The sequence below is a fragment of the Phragmites australis genome, chromosome 8 (genome assembly GCF_958298935.1).
Source record: "Phragmites australis chromosome 8, lpPhrAust1.1, whole genome shotgun sequence".
Lineage (NCBI taxonomy): Eukaryota > Viridiplantae > Streptophyta > Magnoliopsida > Poales > Poaceae > Phragmites > Phragmites australis.
In genome coordinates this window covers 19,123,216-19,139,929 of record NC_084928.1, presented here as the reverse complement: position 1 = coordinate 19,139,929, position 16,714 = coordinate 19,123,216, and the positions used below count along the sequence as shown (strand labels likewise).

Genomic DNA, 16,714 nt, shown 5'->3' with positions numbered 1-16,714 from the left:
TCCTAGCACAACAGTTGAAACAAAGCTAAAAAAGGATGATCAGAGAAAGACACAGCAAATAGCACAATGATCTGGGTGTTCTCTATGTGCTCTTTTTTGTCTTTTAGCACTAGTAGGAATCACAAATTTTTTTTCTTCGTATTTTTCTGATATTTTTTTTTCTGAACTAGGAGCACACAAGAAACAACCACAGAAATTTTCAGCTCAAACGAATGCAAGATGTGGCCTATAGAAAATCAAGCACATTCTCTTAAAAGCGTGCGGAAACTTCGTGGCTCGAATACTCAATCTTCCGAGCCGAATTTGGGAAAAAAATTTCGGCGGGGGAGCAACGGATGTAACTTTTTCTGCAGATGTCCGTGAAAAATGTTTTTTGCCTGATTCCGAGTCTGTATGAGAAAGTTATGGCCGTTTTACTGAACCCCTGTCGAGTTAGGGTTTTTTTTCAAGCACCTCTTGCAGAAATTGACCTCTTTAAGGTATTGCAAGCAATAGGATCGCGAGATGAACGAGGATGGCAGCGGTGGCAGGGCAATTGATACAAGGCGGCTTGCGACCTATCTAGGGCTGGCGTGGCGGAAAGTAACACAAGGCGGCTCACGGTGGCAAATCGAGTAATGTGGTGGCTCGACTTGTTGGTGGGGATGATGGCAATGGGATAGCGGCGTGATCAAAACAGCACGGAGCGTTGACTAAAAACCAAGAACACGACTCTAAAACCAGCAACAAGACTCGACCACGGACACAAACTCAACAACGCGCAACTGAAAACAAAAATTGCAAAGGCACAAAGGGTTCTAGGGCAGCGGAAATTGACGGAATTTTTTTGGCTTTTTCTGGACTCTAGGTAATGAAAAACAAACTAATCTAAAGGGGAAAACGAAATTACTTAACGGGCAACCTGAAAATCTGATACCAGTTGATGAGTAATGTTGGCCTGATCTTCCGATAGGTAGCGATAAGTCGGTGGGTGGAGAACTCGACGTTGATGATCTAAAGGCTTCGACCCGAATAGATCGTCTCCCTTGCAATCACTACACCACAGCTCCGATGGTTATCAGCCGTGTCGCGCGGTTGACCTCGCCAAGAAGGCTCAATCCCTGCAAGCGTACCGAGAACACAAGCAAGAACGTAGAAGATGCAATCTGAAATATTGCGAATAGAATTCAAGCACTCGAAGTTGGGGTTCCACAAACACTTGCGGCGGCCTAGTCAGTCCGGAACAAGAGCGAAAATCTCACAATCTGTGTGTAGATCAATATCTAAGCAAAACCCAACCCTAATTAGGGCGGCGGCTACTGTATGTAAAAGACTAGGGTCGGCCAAGGACCCCTGGACGCATCCCTAATGGACTCCAACACGTTACACGGCCCAACGGCCTAAAAGATGGTGGCGCAGCACCCTGACAGATTCTGGATGTCCACTTGTTTCGATGATTCCTGTTGACTCAGAAAGAATTTGGATATGGGACCAGTCCCGTTGGATAGCTTATCTCCTTAGCTTTCCAACCATGTGTAGAACGTCGAAAACGGAGTCCGTATGCGTCCTGGGCGACGATTTTAGTGTGGTCTGGTCCTGGACTCCGAAACGGACTCGAACTTGATTGGACCTCCACCTTGGCTTGGGCGCCCTTGCTGTTCTTCTCCCGTGTTCCTAAGTAACAATACATCACAATTATTTAGTAGCATCCCATCCTTATCAAAATATAAAGGAACACTAAGGAACGAGCTCACCTCATGATTTAGTTGACGTGCACGAGCTCGTGTCAATGGACCTATTGTTGGAGGAATACTCGGTGTGTGTGTATCCGAAAGAGTGATGTCCTCATCAGGTAGATTGCTTAGCCATGCTTTTGGGATACTGGGAAGTGTCATAGTCTTGACTAATGAACATATGCAACAATGGTCGTTAATGTGTTAATGGTCTAGCAACATGGAACCTTAGGACTTGAGCAATGTGGTTTGATGGTTGTCATGGTTATGATGAGTTTAGTGTTTGCTCAAGTAACCTAAGTAAGGACCGGTTCGTGGAGCGACAACCCAAGAAGTAACGTACCAATCACGAGGCTGATATGGGTAAGGCGTGACATACTGATTAGAGTCTATCCAGTGTGTGTTGGGTCAGCACAAAAGGAGGTTTCTGGGTAGGAGTTGAACTCGCGTAAAGCCTGGCGGTGAAACCTAGTGAGCAGACATATATTGGATTAGTCTCTGGTTAGTGGCAAATATCATGCAGTGATTCTTGGCGGCACACCACTGGCGTGTGTTAAGTGTTTCGCGAACACGGCAACATGGAATTCACTGACTCGTGGGGAAAGCTGGACAACCTTTGCAGAGTGTAAAACTGTTATAACAGCCGTGCTTACGGATACGAGAGACTTGGATCCTCACATGATTAGTTGGTTGTGGTTATGAGTTTGGTTGTGGTTATAGTTTTGGTACAGGGAGTACTAGATAGTTGTGGTTATGATTCTGGTATAGGGAGTACTAGATAGTTATGGTTGTGGTTATGGTTCTGGTACAGGGAGTACTAGATTGTTGTGGTTGTGGTTATGGTTCTGGTACAGGGAGTACTAGATGGTTGTGGTTTTGGTTATAGTACAGGGAGTACTAGACGGTTATGGTATGCAAGGTGGAGAGCCTTGTATGCTGCGTGTTGGACTGTATGGGTTACATTCACTTAATAATCGCTTAATGCTTTTGAGTCCAAATATGTTTTCATTACTCGCATTTACGCAAAAATACCATTTGTTAGCCTATTCTTGGTATAAGCCTGCATGTCATTACTTTTCCCCACTTGCTGAATACTCTATGTGCTCACACTTGCTATTTTCCCTATACCATACGACATATATGCTGCTGCTCAGTGAGTGAAGATGTTGAAGACTATCAAGATGAGGTTGTGACGTTCTAGGCGCGTGTCTCCCGGTCAGTTGCCTGCGGTGTTGTTGGGCACCAGTGCTTCTGTTCCGCTGCAGATATCCTCATAGAAGACAATATATGTCAATTGCTGTAAGAGTTTAACGTTTATTTAATAGAAGTATTGCTTTTGTTACTTTACCTGTGACGTCCTTATGTGTGTTGAACATTCTGGGCATACATAAGCCGTATCTGGTTTTGGCCGTTAAAACCGGGTGTGACAGAGGTGGTATCAAAGCCATACTGACCGTAGGATGCAAGCCTAGATAGAATGGTCGTGCCATAAGGTCATATTTTAAAAGTCTATTTTGAAAAACCCATCCCTGTGCTTTTCTGACCTCTCAGTTTCTCTCTCTACTTACCTATTTCACTCTTTTGAGAAAAATGTATTTCCAACACTCATTCTTTCAAACTATTAGTTGTTGAACCATCCCAGTTACTCTAGTTGAGGAGGATGCACTTGAAGATCTCTCTTGGTGCTCCTGCATTGCGTGAAGATTTGTACGATAAAGGTGAAGATCCTACAGTGCAGACATCCTACAGTGCTAATAAATTTTTCAGAAGTAGTCTACTCAAAAGTAGACATTTTAGAAGTAGCCTTTTCAACCCTAGCCTTTTCAGAAGTAGGCTTTTCATAAGTAGTCTTTTCAAAAGTAGCCTTTTTAGACCTATCTATTTTAGAATTAGACTTTCCAAAAGTAGCATTTTCAGAAGTAGCCTTTTCAATTGACATAACAACACCTTATAGCGGAATCAACTGCTTTCCCATGCTCAATTTCCGTGGACTTAGTCTATGCACCGGTATGAAACCGCAATATAAATAGATGATTTCCTAGCCACAAATAGAACCACTAGCCTTAACCTCCACAACTCCTACAATAATGGAGTCCGATCCTTTCCTCAATAAATACTTGCTGGATACTACACTTGCTGAGGTCAAAGTGCTCATCTGTTGACCTAGAGACCTTTGCAGGGTGATGAAGTCCTCTGAGTTCTCTGACACCTATGGAAGGAGGTTGTTCATGTGTCGGAACTACGGGTATGAACCACCCTAGAAAAGAACCAATATTGGTAACCGTCGCCAAGTAAACACTCCTAGCCAAACTACTCTAAATACAACTTGGATTTACCACTGAATATTTTGGTCTGTGTTGCAGTCTTCTACACCACTATGCGACTTCCTATAGTGGTTGGATACTGAGCAGTCACAAGAAGATGTGTTCCTCCAACACACTCATCACTGGACCACTTGGAGACACTTCCATGAAATGGAAGCTAATGAGAGGAGGGAGACTACGAGCGAACGCATTCAGGAGGAGCAGCAGAAGATGAGGGAGGACCATAACCGCATGATGACAGAAGTTCATGAGGCGGAGAGGGAGAGGAAGCGTGAGGGCGCACGTCGGGCGTGTGAGGTAGGATCGAAAGTAGTGAGGAAGGGAAAGTACCCACGTTGCACTTGATAGACTATATGTTATAATCATGTTGTTTATATTTTCTAAGGCATGTTAGGTTTAGAAGCAGTATATGGATATGTTAGAATGATCATGTATCGTACATGCCACCGTGTATGTCCTAGCTTTGATTAAAATCACCAGGTTCCACCCTCCTTTTCCATGAATTTCGCATATCAAAAATATCTCAAAAACATTGAATGGCAATGGACACATCGATAACAAAGAATGGCGATGCACGGACAATGCTTATTTTGCCACAAACCAAAGCGACAGTAGGCCAAAACCCTAATTCAACAAGATGTTGCCCGCTTGTAGGACGATAGCAAGATGTTGTCGATCCAACGAGTGACATCTTGCTAATGCCCTCTGATTGAGTGATATCAAGGTGTTTCCCGCTGGATGAGCGACACCTTCTTCTCTAGGTCAGCGGGTAGCCATGTTAGCCTGCTATGTCAAGGTATCACCTGTTGGATGAGCGTATTAGCCTAGAGCAGAAGGTAGGCATATAATTTTTTGTAATGGGCATATAAAATTGTAAATGCACGGTCGGTGTTGACCACACAATATAAAATTATAAATACATGGGTCGGTTGTAACCCATCTAGGTAAACTTTCACTTCTAACTAAAACAACGTTGAGAGTTGATTGATTTACGTGGACTAAGGATAAAACACACGAAAGAGGCTAAAGTGGTGACCAATTATTATACACTGACTTTCCACTAGTCCAAGTTCACTTGCATGCAACAATCAGCTTAACTAAAAACCTATCTAGTTGTTATTAAGTAGAAGATAACTTTTTTCTATGATCTTGTCACGTCGGCGGCTACTAGAATTATCATCTAGCATTAGCACCATAGCGATGCTGCCAGTAAATATAGAACCAAATACCACGTTTATATCTATCTTACTGAGGAAGACAGTGGGCTACACCATCAAAAATAAGGATACATCAGGCCACGGGTGACCGACTAGGCTTTGGCAACACGGACGAAACTATGAGCAGGAGGGAAAAATCAGCTGATGAAGACAGTTTGATGAGGGCAACCAAGATGGTTGCATGGCGTAACTTGGAAACTACAGCTGATGGTATAGAATCCAACTCGATCATATCCTTTTCTAACAAATCAATATCGTCTAATATTTAAATATTCAAAATATAGCCATTTCTTCTATGGGATAGGGTGTGGATGATATTAATTAGGCTATTAATCAGATTAAGAATATTCAATCGAAAGTATTCAATCCCAACTATAAGTTTAAAAATCTGATTTGTAAGTACTCAATACTCACTTCCCAAGTTTGGAAGTGCTCAATTTAATTTCTAGAAAATGTCAAAAGAAAAGTATATATAGTGTTGTTGTTCGGTTCCTCCTGTCTAAGAGCTCATCTCTGGTAATGTTGTGTCATGTTGTTTTATTGCAACTTTGTTCTATTTACATCCCGATCTACTCGTTGGTTGCAAAATGTAATAATTACTATTTGAACCAATCTGGAAACGTAGCTAAGCTCTACCATCATGGTTTCATCCCTTCCTGTATATGACTAGCCCCAACAGCTTCTCTTCAGAGGTGATATTCTCGTCGTGAAGGGATTTTTTTCTCTTCAGCGTTCCAACGGTTTCCCTTCACGGTTCCCTTCACGACGGAATTCCCAGTGTCATTCTATTCAGGACGGGATTCTCTTTCCTATTCTTTTACGATTCCTCTCAAAAAGAAGTTGTTGGAGATGAGAAAAAATAAAGAAAATGTAAACGGAGATAATCAACTTCATGGAGCCCCAGTGGACAGATGCAAATGGCAGCAGGACTACGAGCACCAATAGCAATGCCCAGGGTTTTCCACTTAGATTACTGCCCGCCGTGTACACCGACTCCTGTCTCGCAACAAGATAAAGCGCTTCGCGCAACGCGACATCTGAAACTACACGGATTTAGTATGCAAATCGAGAACAAGAAGAACCATAATGGATTAAGATAAGCGGCGGGGACGGCAACAGCAGAGCAATTGGTCTGTGCGTACTCTAGGAATGAAGGCCACCGGTCGGCTGAACCTGCCCGCCGATGTTGTTGGAGCCTCGCCGGAGAGACAACGCACACGTTGCCGGCAGGATCACGGCCAACACACACACACGCCCAAGAAACTCACGCGAACACAATGCACACGATCTCGTTTTGGTGCTGCTGAATTAGCAGCGTTTTCTGTGTCTATTCCTTTGCTTAAATAGAACATTACATGGAAAGAAGAAATGGCCTCCAATCAGGCCGATCACACAACGGCTAATTACCTAAACATAGCTAGTAATCTAAGGAAAGTAAATCACTAATATTAGGCAGGCAAGGTTTATTGTCAACAATCTCCTCCTAAGCCTTGCCGTGCTTGCTATCAATATGGATCAGCCGATCTTTGTGCGAAGCTCATGAAATTTGACTCTGCCTAGTGGCTTTGTCAGAATGTCACTCAGTTGCTCTTCACTCCTGATGAACTCCACTTTGATCAGGCCTTATTCAGCGGACTCCCGGACTAGATGATACTTCACCTCGATGTGTTTGCTCTGTCCGTGGAGTACCGGGTTCTTGATTAAAGCAATGGCGGACTTGTTGTCCACCCTCAGCAATGGCATGCTTGGCGCAGACCCCTGCACCTCTGCTAGCACTCGAGCGAGCCATAGTGCCTGACAGGCCGCATTCGCTGCTACGATATACTCCGATTCACAGCTGGATTGAGCCACCACTCTCTGCTTCGTGGACTGCCAGGTAATTGGGCTGCTGGCCAAGAAGAAGATGACCCCGGTTGTGCTTTTCCTTGCATCAACATCTCCTGCAAAATCAGCATCGCTGAATCCTGTCAACAGCGCCTGATCTCCCTTCTTCCTGCCAAACCAGAGCCCCCAATTCTGGGTCCCTGCCACATAGCGCAGGATGTGCTTCACGGCGGCAAGGTGGTCCTCCCGTGGATCTTCCAAGAACCGGCTAACATACCCAACAGCGAAAGCTAGATCAGGGCGGGTGTTAACCAGGTACCTCAGGCTCCCGACGATGCTCCTGTACACCGTCGCGTCGACCGGCGGCTTTGAACTGAGCTTGCTTAGCTTCAGGCGTGCCTCCATGGGCACCTGGCAGGGATTGCACCCGGCCATGCCGCTCCTCTCCAAGATCTTGCCGGTGTAGGCGCCTTGACTCAGCGAGATCCCCCCCGCGCTCTGCTTCACTTCAATGCCGAGGTAGTAGTGAAGCAGGCCGAGGTCACTCATCTTGAACGCGGCCGCCATCTCCTTCTTGAACGCCCTTATGTCGCCAGGGCTTGAGCCGGTGATCACAAGGTTGTCGACATAGACCCCGACCACCAGCTGAGCATTGCCATTCCGCCTGACGTAGATGGCGTGCTCTGTCGGGCTCCTCCTGAAGCCGAGCGACAACAATGTGTCGTCCAGCTTCGCGTTCCAGGCGCGTGGGGCTTGATGCAGGCCGTACAACGCCTTCCGCAGCTTGAGCACCATGTGCTCCTTGCCAGCGATGATGAAGCCCGCCAGCTGCTCGACGTAGACCTCCTCCTGTAGGTCGCCGTTCAGGAACGCCGACTTGGCGTCCATGTGGTGCACCTCCCACCCCTCGTGCGCCGCGAGGGCGATGAGCAGGCGCACTGAGTCGAGCCTGGCCACCGGCGCGAACACCTCGTCGTAGTCGATGCCGTGCCACTGCGCGTAGCCCTTCACCACGAGGCGCGCCTTGTGCTTTGACACCGCCCCGTGCTCGTCCCTCTTCACCTTGAACACCCACTTCACCCCGATCGCCTTGCAGCCAGGTGGGAGGTCGGCGAGGCACCATGTGCCGTTCTCCTCGATGGACTCCATCTCCTCCATCATCGCCTTCCTCCAGCTGGGGCTGCACTATGCCTCGGCGAATGAGGCAGGCTCGTCGCCGCTCACCACGTGCAGCTCCTCCACCATCAACGCGCGCGGCGCTAAGCCATGTGGCGAGGCCGGCCCGATAATGTCGTTGATGCTGCGGAACCGGAGAGGCGCGTCGTCATCGTGATCGGCGTCCAGGTTGTCGTCGTCGATGCCGTCCGGTGAACCAGGTTCCGGTTCGCCACCGCCCACGCCGGGGAGCGGCGACTGCTCTCCCAGCGCACCTCCTCCGGGCGCCTTGACGGCGTCATCGTCCTCTGGCGCGGCCTGGCCTGTGGTCGCGTACTCCACCGTGAAGACGTCATCGCCGCCACTCGGCTCGCTGTCGTCGCCGCCGGTGCCCCAGTCCCACTGGGCTTGCTCGTCGAACACCACGTCACGCATCACGTGGACACGCTTCGTGATGGGGTTGTAGGCGCGGTACGCCTTGGAGCCGCGCTCGTAGCCGATGAAGATCATCTTGCGGCCGCGGTCGTCGAGCTTCTTCAGGTGCGACGTCGTGTTCCGGACGTAGGCGATGCAGCCGAATGTCCTGAGGTGGTGCACCGCCGGCTTCTTCTCGTGCCACGCCTCGAACGGTGTCATCCCGTTCACGCTCTTTGTCGGACACCGGTTCAGCACGTACACGGCGGTGCTCACCGCCTCGCCCCAGAACCAGCCAGGCAGGCCCTTGGCCTTGAGCATACTCCTCGCCATCGCCACCACCGTGCCGTTCTGACGCTCGACGACGCCGTTCTGCTACGGGCTGTAGGGCGCAGTGTGCTGACGATGCACGCCCTCAGCCGCGCAGTACTCCGTGAACTCGGTGGCGGTGAACTCTCCTCCGCGGTCAGTCCGGAGCGCCTTGAGCTTGACGCCGGACTCGCCTTCCGCCCGCGCCTGAATCTCCTTGATGGCAGCCGCGGCACGATCCTTTGAAGGAATCGCGGCTACCCACATGTATCTGCTGAAATCATCCACCATCAGCAGGAAGTACTTGTTACCTCTGGGCGTCACCGGCAAGATGGGGCCGCACAGGTCACCGTGCACCAGCTCGAGACGCTGCCGTGCACGGTACTCCGCCTGCGCCGGGAAGGGGGTCCGCCTCTGCTTGCCGGCCTGGCAAGCCTCGCACAGCTGGTCGACCTGCCCGATCTCCGGCAGGCCGCGCACCAGCTCCTCCTGCGCCAGCTTCCTCAGCGCCGCCATGTTGACGTCGCCGAAGCGCTCGTGCCAGCGCCACGCCGCCTCGTCGCCGCGTCCGCGCACCGCCAGGCACGACGGCGTTGCCATCTTGATGCGGAGCACGTACAACCGATTGGTCGCGCGCGTCACCTTCGCCAGTAACTGGCCGCTGGGCTCCCGGATCCTCATCACCGCGGCGTCGATGTCGACCTTGTAGCCACCCTCGTTGAGCTGGCCGATGCTGACGATGTTCGTCATCAGCCGGGGGATGAAGTAGACCCCGGAGAACGACCGGAGCTCGCCGTTCTTGCACACGAACGCGACGGTGCCCCAGCCCTCGATCCGCGCCACCGAGTCGTCGCCGAAACGCACGGTGCCGAGCACCGCCGTGTCCAGCTTCGAGAAGGTGGCCCTAGATCCGGACATGTGGTTGGTGGCGCCGGTGTCCAGGACCCAGGTTTCCGCCTCCCACTCCTTCTCCTCTCCAAGGTGGGCAAACACCTTCTCCTCCCTGATCTCGATTTGGGCGCGCGATCCCGACGCCGTCGCCCCAGATCCGTCGCCGCCATGCTCCTGGCCTACTCCCTGCAACACCAGATCGACTCTGGGAAGTGGAGCGGCCGTCGATGGGGGAGGTGCCGGCGACCCGGCCGGCGATGTGCTGGTAGATTGCGGCGGCGGTGTTGAGGTTAGGGTTGGGGACGACTTCACAAGCAGGAGTGAGGCCTCCTCTTCATCTTGCGCGACGTGGGCCTACTCCCTTCTGGGCTTCGACCGGCACTCACGGGCCCAGTGGCCCATCTTCCCGCAGCGCCTGCATTCGTCGCCAGTGGGCCGGTTTGAATTTGATGGCCCGCCCGAGCCACCGCGCCCACGACTGCGCCCGCGTCTTCCTCCTCCTCTGCTCGCGCCGCCACCACCTCTGGCGCCGCCGCCGGAGTGGTTCTCCGCCTCGCGCTTCTTCCGCCTCGCGCTTCTTCCGCCGCGCGTCCCATTCCTCCTCCGTGAGGTACAGCTTTCCTCGTAGCGACGCCGGCGCTTCCTCGAACGCCACCTCCGCCTCCTTCAACCGGCCCGTCAGATCGGCGACCGACATCGTCGACACGTCGAGCAGTGTCTTGATGGCGATCTGGATCTGCTTGAAACGGGGCGGCAGGCTGCGGAGTATCTTCGCGACGTTCTCGGCATCTTTCAATTCCTCGCCCAGCGTGGCGAGATGCGCCGCCATGTTGTTCAGGCGCAGCGCATAGTCCTCGATGGTCTCGCCGTCGTCGAACGTGGCGAGATCGAACTTCCGGCGCAGTTGCTGCGTTGTCGATTTCTTCACGCGATCGTCGCCGATCCTCATGGTCGCGATCGCGTCCCAGGCCTCCTTTGTTGTATCCTTCTTGGCGATCATTGGCACCATCTCTGGTGGCACCGCGTCGCAAGGCGTCGAGCGCCATCATCTCCTCTTGCGGATCGGCGCCGCCCTCCTCGATCACGCTCCAGAGAGCCCTGGCCCTCAGCTTGACCTTCATCAGGAGCGCCCAATCGGAGTAATTGGTCTTGGTGAGGACGGGGTAGCTACTCCCGCTGCTCACCTCACGAATCACCCGCTGAATCACAGCGCCGTCCTTCGAGGTGCCGTCGGCGACCTTCTTTCCGTCTCCCATGGTCCCAGGTAGGTACTAGTAGCTCTTGATGCCACTTGTTGGAGCCTCGCCGGAGAGACAACGCACACGTTGCCGGCAGGATCACGGCCAACACACACACACACACGCCCAAGAAACTCACGCGAACACAATGCACACGATCTCGTTTTGGTGCTGCTGAATTGGCAGCGTTTTTTGTGTCTATTCCTTTGCTTAAATAGAACATTACATGGAAAGAAGAAATGGCCTCCAATCAGACCGATCACACAACGGCTAATTACCTAAACATAGCTAGTAATCTAAGGAAAATAAATCACTAATATTAGGCAGGCAAGGTTTATTGTCAACAGACGTCGGTGCCGATCCCTGCACCTGCTGCAACACTAGTCTCTTCACTAATCCACCGTTGCCGTTCTACATTACAAGCTGTAATCACACGCTAAGAGAAAAAAAAGAAGTTGACAGTCCAAGATAAAGAGCTCCTCACTGTTACGGACCCCAGCCAGGCCCAGAGAGAGGAGAGAGCAATCCTCACTTACACCCACACACTCATCGCCTTCGTCTTCAACAATTCCTCCCCAATTCCCCTCTCGTGCGTTCTTCCAGCTCACCGACCGATCTCCTTCCTCATTTGGCCGTTCCCGGTAGGAATGCTAGCGAGCTAGCCACCAACTCCTCGCTGCTCCCCAAGAAACGAGGAGAAAGTGGGCAAGAACCAGTCCGCGACTCCGGCACGTTCTCCTGCTCCACGTCCACTCCGCGCGCTTGACCTGCCACCAGCAGCGAGAAGCGGCGCGGATCAAGAGGCCACGAACCGGATCGGCCGGTCGATGAAGCCCTCCGCGAGGAAAGACCCCGCCGGCGGCGGCGCATTCGGTGTCTCTTGCTTCGACATCAAGTCCTTCGTCGCCTCCCTCGCGCTCCTCACGCTCGTCATGGCGCTCTGGCAGCTCCACCCCTACCAGCCGCTCCTCTCCGCTTCCCGCTCTTCCTCTTCCTGCCCACTCCTCACCCGTTCGCCCACCACGGCATCTTCCCACTCCGCCGCCGCACTCCCATTCACCAACTCCACCTCCGCGGCTGACACTACACCATTGACCATTGCCGCCGCCGCGGCGACGAGGCCGGCCGTGCTGCCGGCGGCCCGGCCTTGGGACCCGAACAAACGGGAGCTCCGGCCGTACGGCAGCGCGGCGGCGCTGTTCGTCCAGATGGGCGCGTACCGGGGCGGCCCGCGCACGTTCGCCGTCGTCGGGCTGGCCTCCAAGCCGGCGCACGTCTTCGGCACCCCCTACTTCAAATGCGAGTGGGTGCCTAACCCGGACCCGGCGAGCCCGTCGGCGCCGCGGCCCGTCCGGACCAAGGCCTACAAGATGCTCCCCGACTGGGGCTACGGCCGCGTCTACACCGTCGTCGTTGTCAACTGCACCTTCCCTACCAACCCCAACGCCGCCAACCGCGGGGGAAAGCTCCTCGTCCACGCCTACTACTCCACCACCTCCCGCCGCTACGAGCGCTTCATAGCGCTCGAGGAGGCGCCGGGGTCCTACGATGAGGCCCGCTTCCGGCTTCCGTTCCCTTACGAGTACCTCTACTGCGGCTCCTCGCTCTACGGCAACATCAGCGCCGCCCGCATGCGGGAGTGGCTCGCCTACCACGCGCACTTCTTCGGACCCAGGTCGCACTTCGTGCTCCACGACGCCGGCGGCGTTAGTCCGGAGGTCAGGGCAGTGCTGGATCCGTGGGTCAGGTCCGGCCGGGTCACCGTCCAGGACATCCGGGCGCAGGCGGAGTACGATGGCTACTACTACAATCAGTTCTTGGTGGTGAATGACTGCCTCCACCGGTACAGACACGCGGCGAATTGGACCTTCTTCTTTGACGTCGACGAGTACATCTACCTTCCGGACGGCCGGACGCTGCAGGAGGTGCTCGGGCAGCTAGAGCAGTACACGCAGTTCACCATTGAGCAGAACCCCATGTCCAGTAAGCTCTGCGTGGAGGATCCGACCAAGGACTACACGAGGTTTGCTTTTCTTACCTAGTTGGTCTTTTTTAGTGTTATAATAATCGTTGCTGCAAATTTTCTTTTATGGCATTGCTGTTTCTGCTGGATTCTTACCTAGATTGGTGCAATATAAAATACTGTAATTGTTATTCCTAGAGAGTCCAATGCATATCCGGTCATTATCAATTTGGTATTTATCAAAGCGACTTGTTTGAATCAGCTAGGACATGAGTCAACATCTACTTGTCTTTGTTTATGCATTAGGTGGATTGGGCTGTGTGACTTTTTTGTTCCCTACAAGGCTTAGGACAGTTTGACCTGGGTCCATTGCTATGAGATGTTTGTTGGGTTCCCTGAACTAAACTTATCCCTATGGCAAATAAATTTCCTTTCTAGCATTCCATCATGGAACTAAATGGTTCATTTTTGTTCTTGCTTTAAGCAAACATATGTTCCAGCAAAGATATTAATGGACTGCACTGAGACTAGAGACATTCTGTATACAAGTAGATGAGCAATTGATTGAGACAGCTATTTGAAGAGGAGACCAGGCACTAGTAAATAACAGCAGAGTATTTCTATTACGAAAACAAGCATTTCCCCAAAATGGGTGTATTGGTTAGAATATTATTTATTGAGAAGGGGTGGTGCACAGTGTGTAGGGAGGGGCTCTATAATAGGACTGATTGTATTGGGATGCTAACTAAGAAATGAGCGGGAAGTGGATTCTGGTGGAAAAAGCGATAATTGTGCAAATTGTGAATTTCTCACCTAGGCACGATCTCAGATGTCTGATTTCACAACCAGATATGACTCCCTTGACCCTTCTTGCCATAACAGATTTCAAAGTAGCAAAATTGGGTTTATGGTGTGTAGTTCCCTATGTAATTATAACTTCTGATCTTGCAATTCAGTTATTCTATTCCTCTGTCCAATTCTCATTCGGAACAGAAATTGATTTTTCTCATCTATGGTGTGGAATTATTTTGGTTTGACTTTGTGACGAATGCTGTATCTTTTCCTTCTCTGAGTAGTTTCTTTCAACAGTTGCATTGTTTCTTCATTGAAACTCGTTTTCTAGTATGCCTGCTACCAATCGAATGAAATGCACTTGCATATCTTTCAGAAATTACAAGTCTGCAGAGTGTCACTGATTGTAAAAACAAAAAAGAATTCATGTTGCAACCATGCTGTGTGAATTGCGCAATGGCAGAGTCTAATGTAGGGGCTGCTGGGGTCTATTACTGAGATACAAATGTTTGTGGGTCTAGATCCTTCAAGTTTTCATTCATTCTAGTGCTTCTTATGTAACCTACATTATGTATAGAGAACTACTCCTGTGGTCCTCTTTTGTGAAATGTTTATGGATCTTAAAGCGGATGATGTTACTTTAGGAGGGGGATATTTGAGAGACTGTGAGAGATTTTTGCATCAGTTAGTTTGGATAATCCGTAGATGATTTCATCTTCCCCAGAAGTTGCATCGGCCACCACTGGCCTGCACAGTTCCATCGCTGGCCTGCCAAAACTTGTGTGAGATGAGATGATCATATAATGGCTGAACCTAGCAGCTCAAATCAGATTGATCGCGAGAGTTCTATGAACCAATATTTTTTACTGGATCTAGATGCATATGCTCCTATCCTCTCTGCTGCATGCTTCCATTTGCATGCCCCTGTTCTATGGGCGCTTGCCTCTCTCAGCTCTTCTTGAGGCGTTAATGCTGAGTTAGTTTAGCACGACCAATGCTCATTTTATTTGCAGGTTCAGGGCTCTTGTATACCATGTGTTTATCCACGTAATGCTAAGATGAGTGTAAGCCGTTGATATTAATTGTCTGCAGTCAATTAAGGATGAAGATGGATTCGGATTGGTTAAGATCGGATAAAATTATTACTTTTCATATTATCTAATGGAAAATTTTGGCTTCAATCTATTTTGTTTGTCAGATTCTTTTTACCATATTTGCCCCCAAGTTAGTTCTCTACTTCACTGCACACATTTGTAAAAGAGGAGCACCGGAGCAGTCCTCTTATGTATGTGCTTTTGCAAAAAGAACACTCTACACCCACTATCTAGCAAGAGTAACATATAACTAATGAAATTGAAGAGAATCATTATTTTGCATGAAGGGTTTAGAAGTTTTTTTTTTTTTTCAGAATATCACTCTCCGTGCTACACTAGTGTAATTACGGTAGTTCTTGGTTCGAGAAGCACAGGCAATACATAAGCTGATCTGAAAAGTGAATATTTGATCTTTCTTTTGCATATTGTACTTAGTAATTTCGGACTCCCAAATGCTTCTTGATAGTTTTAGGATCAGAGAATGTACTACCGTCATTTTCATACTTGTGGTTTGCATTAGATCAGCATAACTTGACTATATCGTTTTCTTTTTCAATTTGTCACAGAGTGCTTATATGCTTTTTTGTTAGCTTTGATCTGCTGTGCTTGAAACATTGTCATGGTTACTATTTTATCATAAGTTACCATTACAATTGGGTGCTAAAGCATTTTTTGCCATTGGTTATTCAGGGAATGGGGTTTTGAGAAACTTGTCTTCCGTAATTCAATCACTGGAGTTAGACGAGACCGCAAATATGCAATCCAAGCTCGGAATGCATACTCCACAGGTGTGCACATGTCGCAGAATTTCTACGGGAGGACAACCCACAAGACGGAAAACTTGATCAGATACTACCATTATCACAACTCGATCAACGCCATGGGGGAGCCCTGCAGGGAATTTGTGCCAAAACCCACCAATGGGAGTAAGGTAATGTTCGAGGGGATACCATATGTGTACGATGACAGCATGAAGCATGTGGCAGGGGAGATCAAACGCTTGGAAGAGGATACAATCAGGGCAACCCATGCATAGCATTGGGGCAAAAGACCACCCGTACATACACAGTTCTATTATTTAGGATCCCTTGTGTCCATCTGTTCTCCATGAATCTCATCTTATGAGCTTCCAGCGACCACTCCAACAAGCAGAGGTGAAGAATCTGTTTTTGGGGTCCAGTTAGTGTAAAGTTTTATTTTGTTTTTCTCAGCGTCCTCCTCTCTATGTAGGGAGCAATGGCTTTATGCTGCATTTTCCTTCCATTTATTTTCCCCTTTTGATGTTGCTTACTATATCTCTTTATAGATTTGTGTAGACTGACTGTCCTGACCTTTATCAGATTCCTCTCATCTCTTGGGGCAGTGTAAAGTATCAGATTATTTAACTTAACCTCTGTTCTTACTGGAATGAATCTGTATGCAGCTTTCAACTTTGTTTCTGTACAATATTCCCTATTCCAGTAGCTTTTGCAAGGTTTGAAATGTCTTCCATATGGTTGGTTCCAATGGATCTTCTCTGTCATGTCGGAAAAGTGTGGTCAGTAATGATGCAGCACAGCACTGAGCCACCAGTACAAAAGCAAGAAGGCTGCATCATAGAATTCAATGCGAGATCTGGTCTGATGCGTGGGCGATATGGGATGGGTTAGGCATAGGGTTGCCTTGTTTGTTACGGCGTCAGGCTGCTGTTGCAGGCTTGCAGCTGCGAGGTTGATGGTGAGAGAGCACAACAGAATAGAAGGATGATGGGACTTCGTCTGGAGCATGGGAATGGGTGGAGA

The 16,714-nt window shown here is 49.8% G+C and overlaps 1 protein-coding gene across 1 annotated transcript; it reads left to right on the top strand.

Annotated features, from left to right (window-relative positions):
• Nucleotides 1-11,443: 11,443 nt before the first annotated feature.
• LOC133926732 (galactan beta-1,4-galactosyltransferase GALS1-like) lies at nucleotides 11,444-16,379 on the top strand. Its single transcript, XM_062372785.1, has 2 exons — nucleotides 11,444-13,107; nucleotides 15,624-16,379. The coding sequence occupies exons 1-2, from the start codon at nucleotides 11,912-11,914 to the stop codon at nucleotides 15,967-15,969; spliced, it is 1,542 nt and encodes a 513-aa protein (XP_062228769.1). The 5' UTR covers nucleotides 11,444-11,911; the 3' UTR covers nucleotides 15,970-16,379.
• Nucleotides 16,380-16,714: the final 335 nt, after the last annotated feature.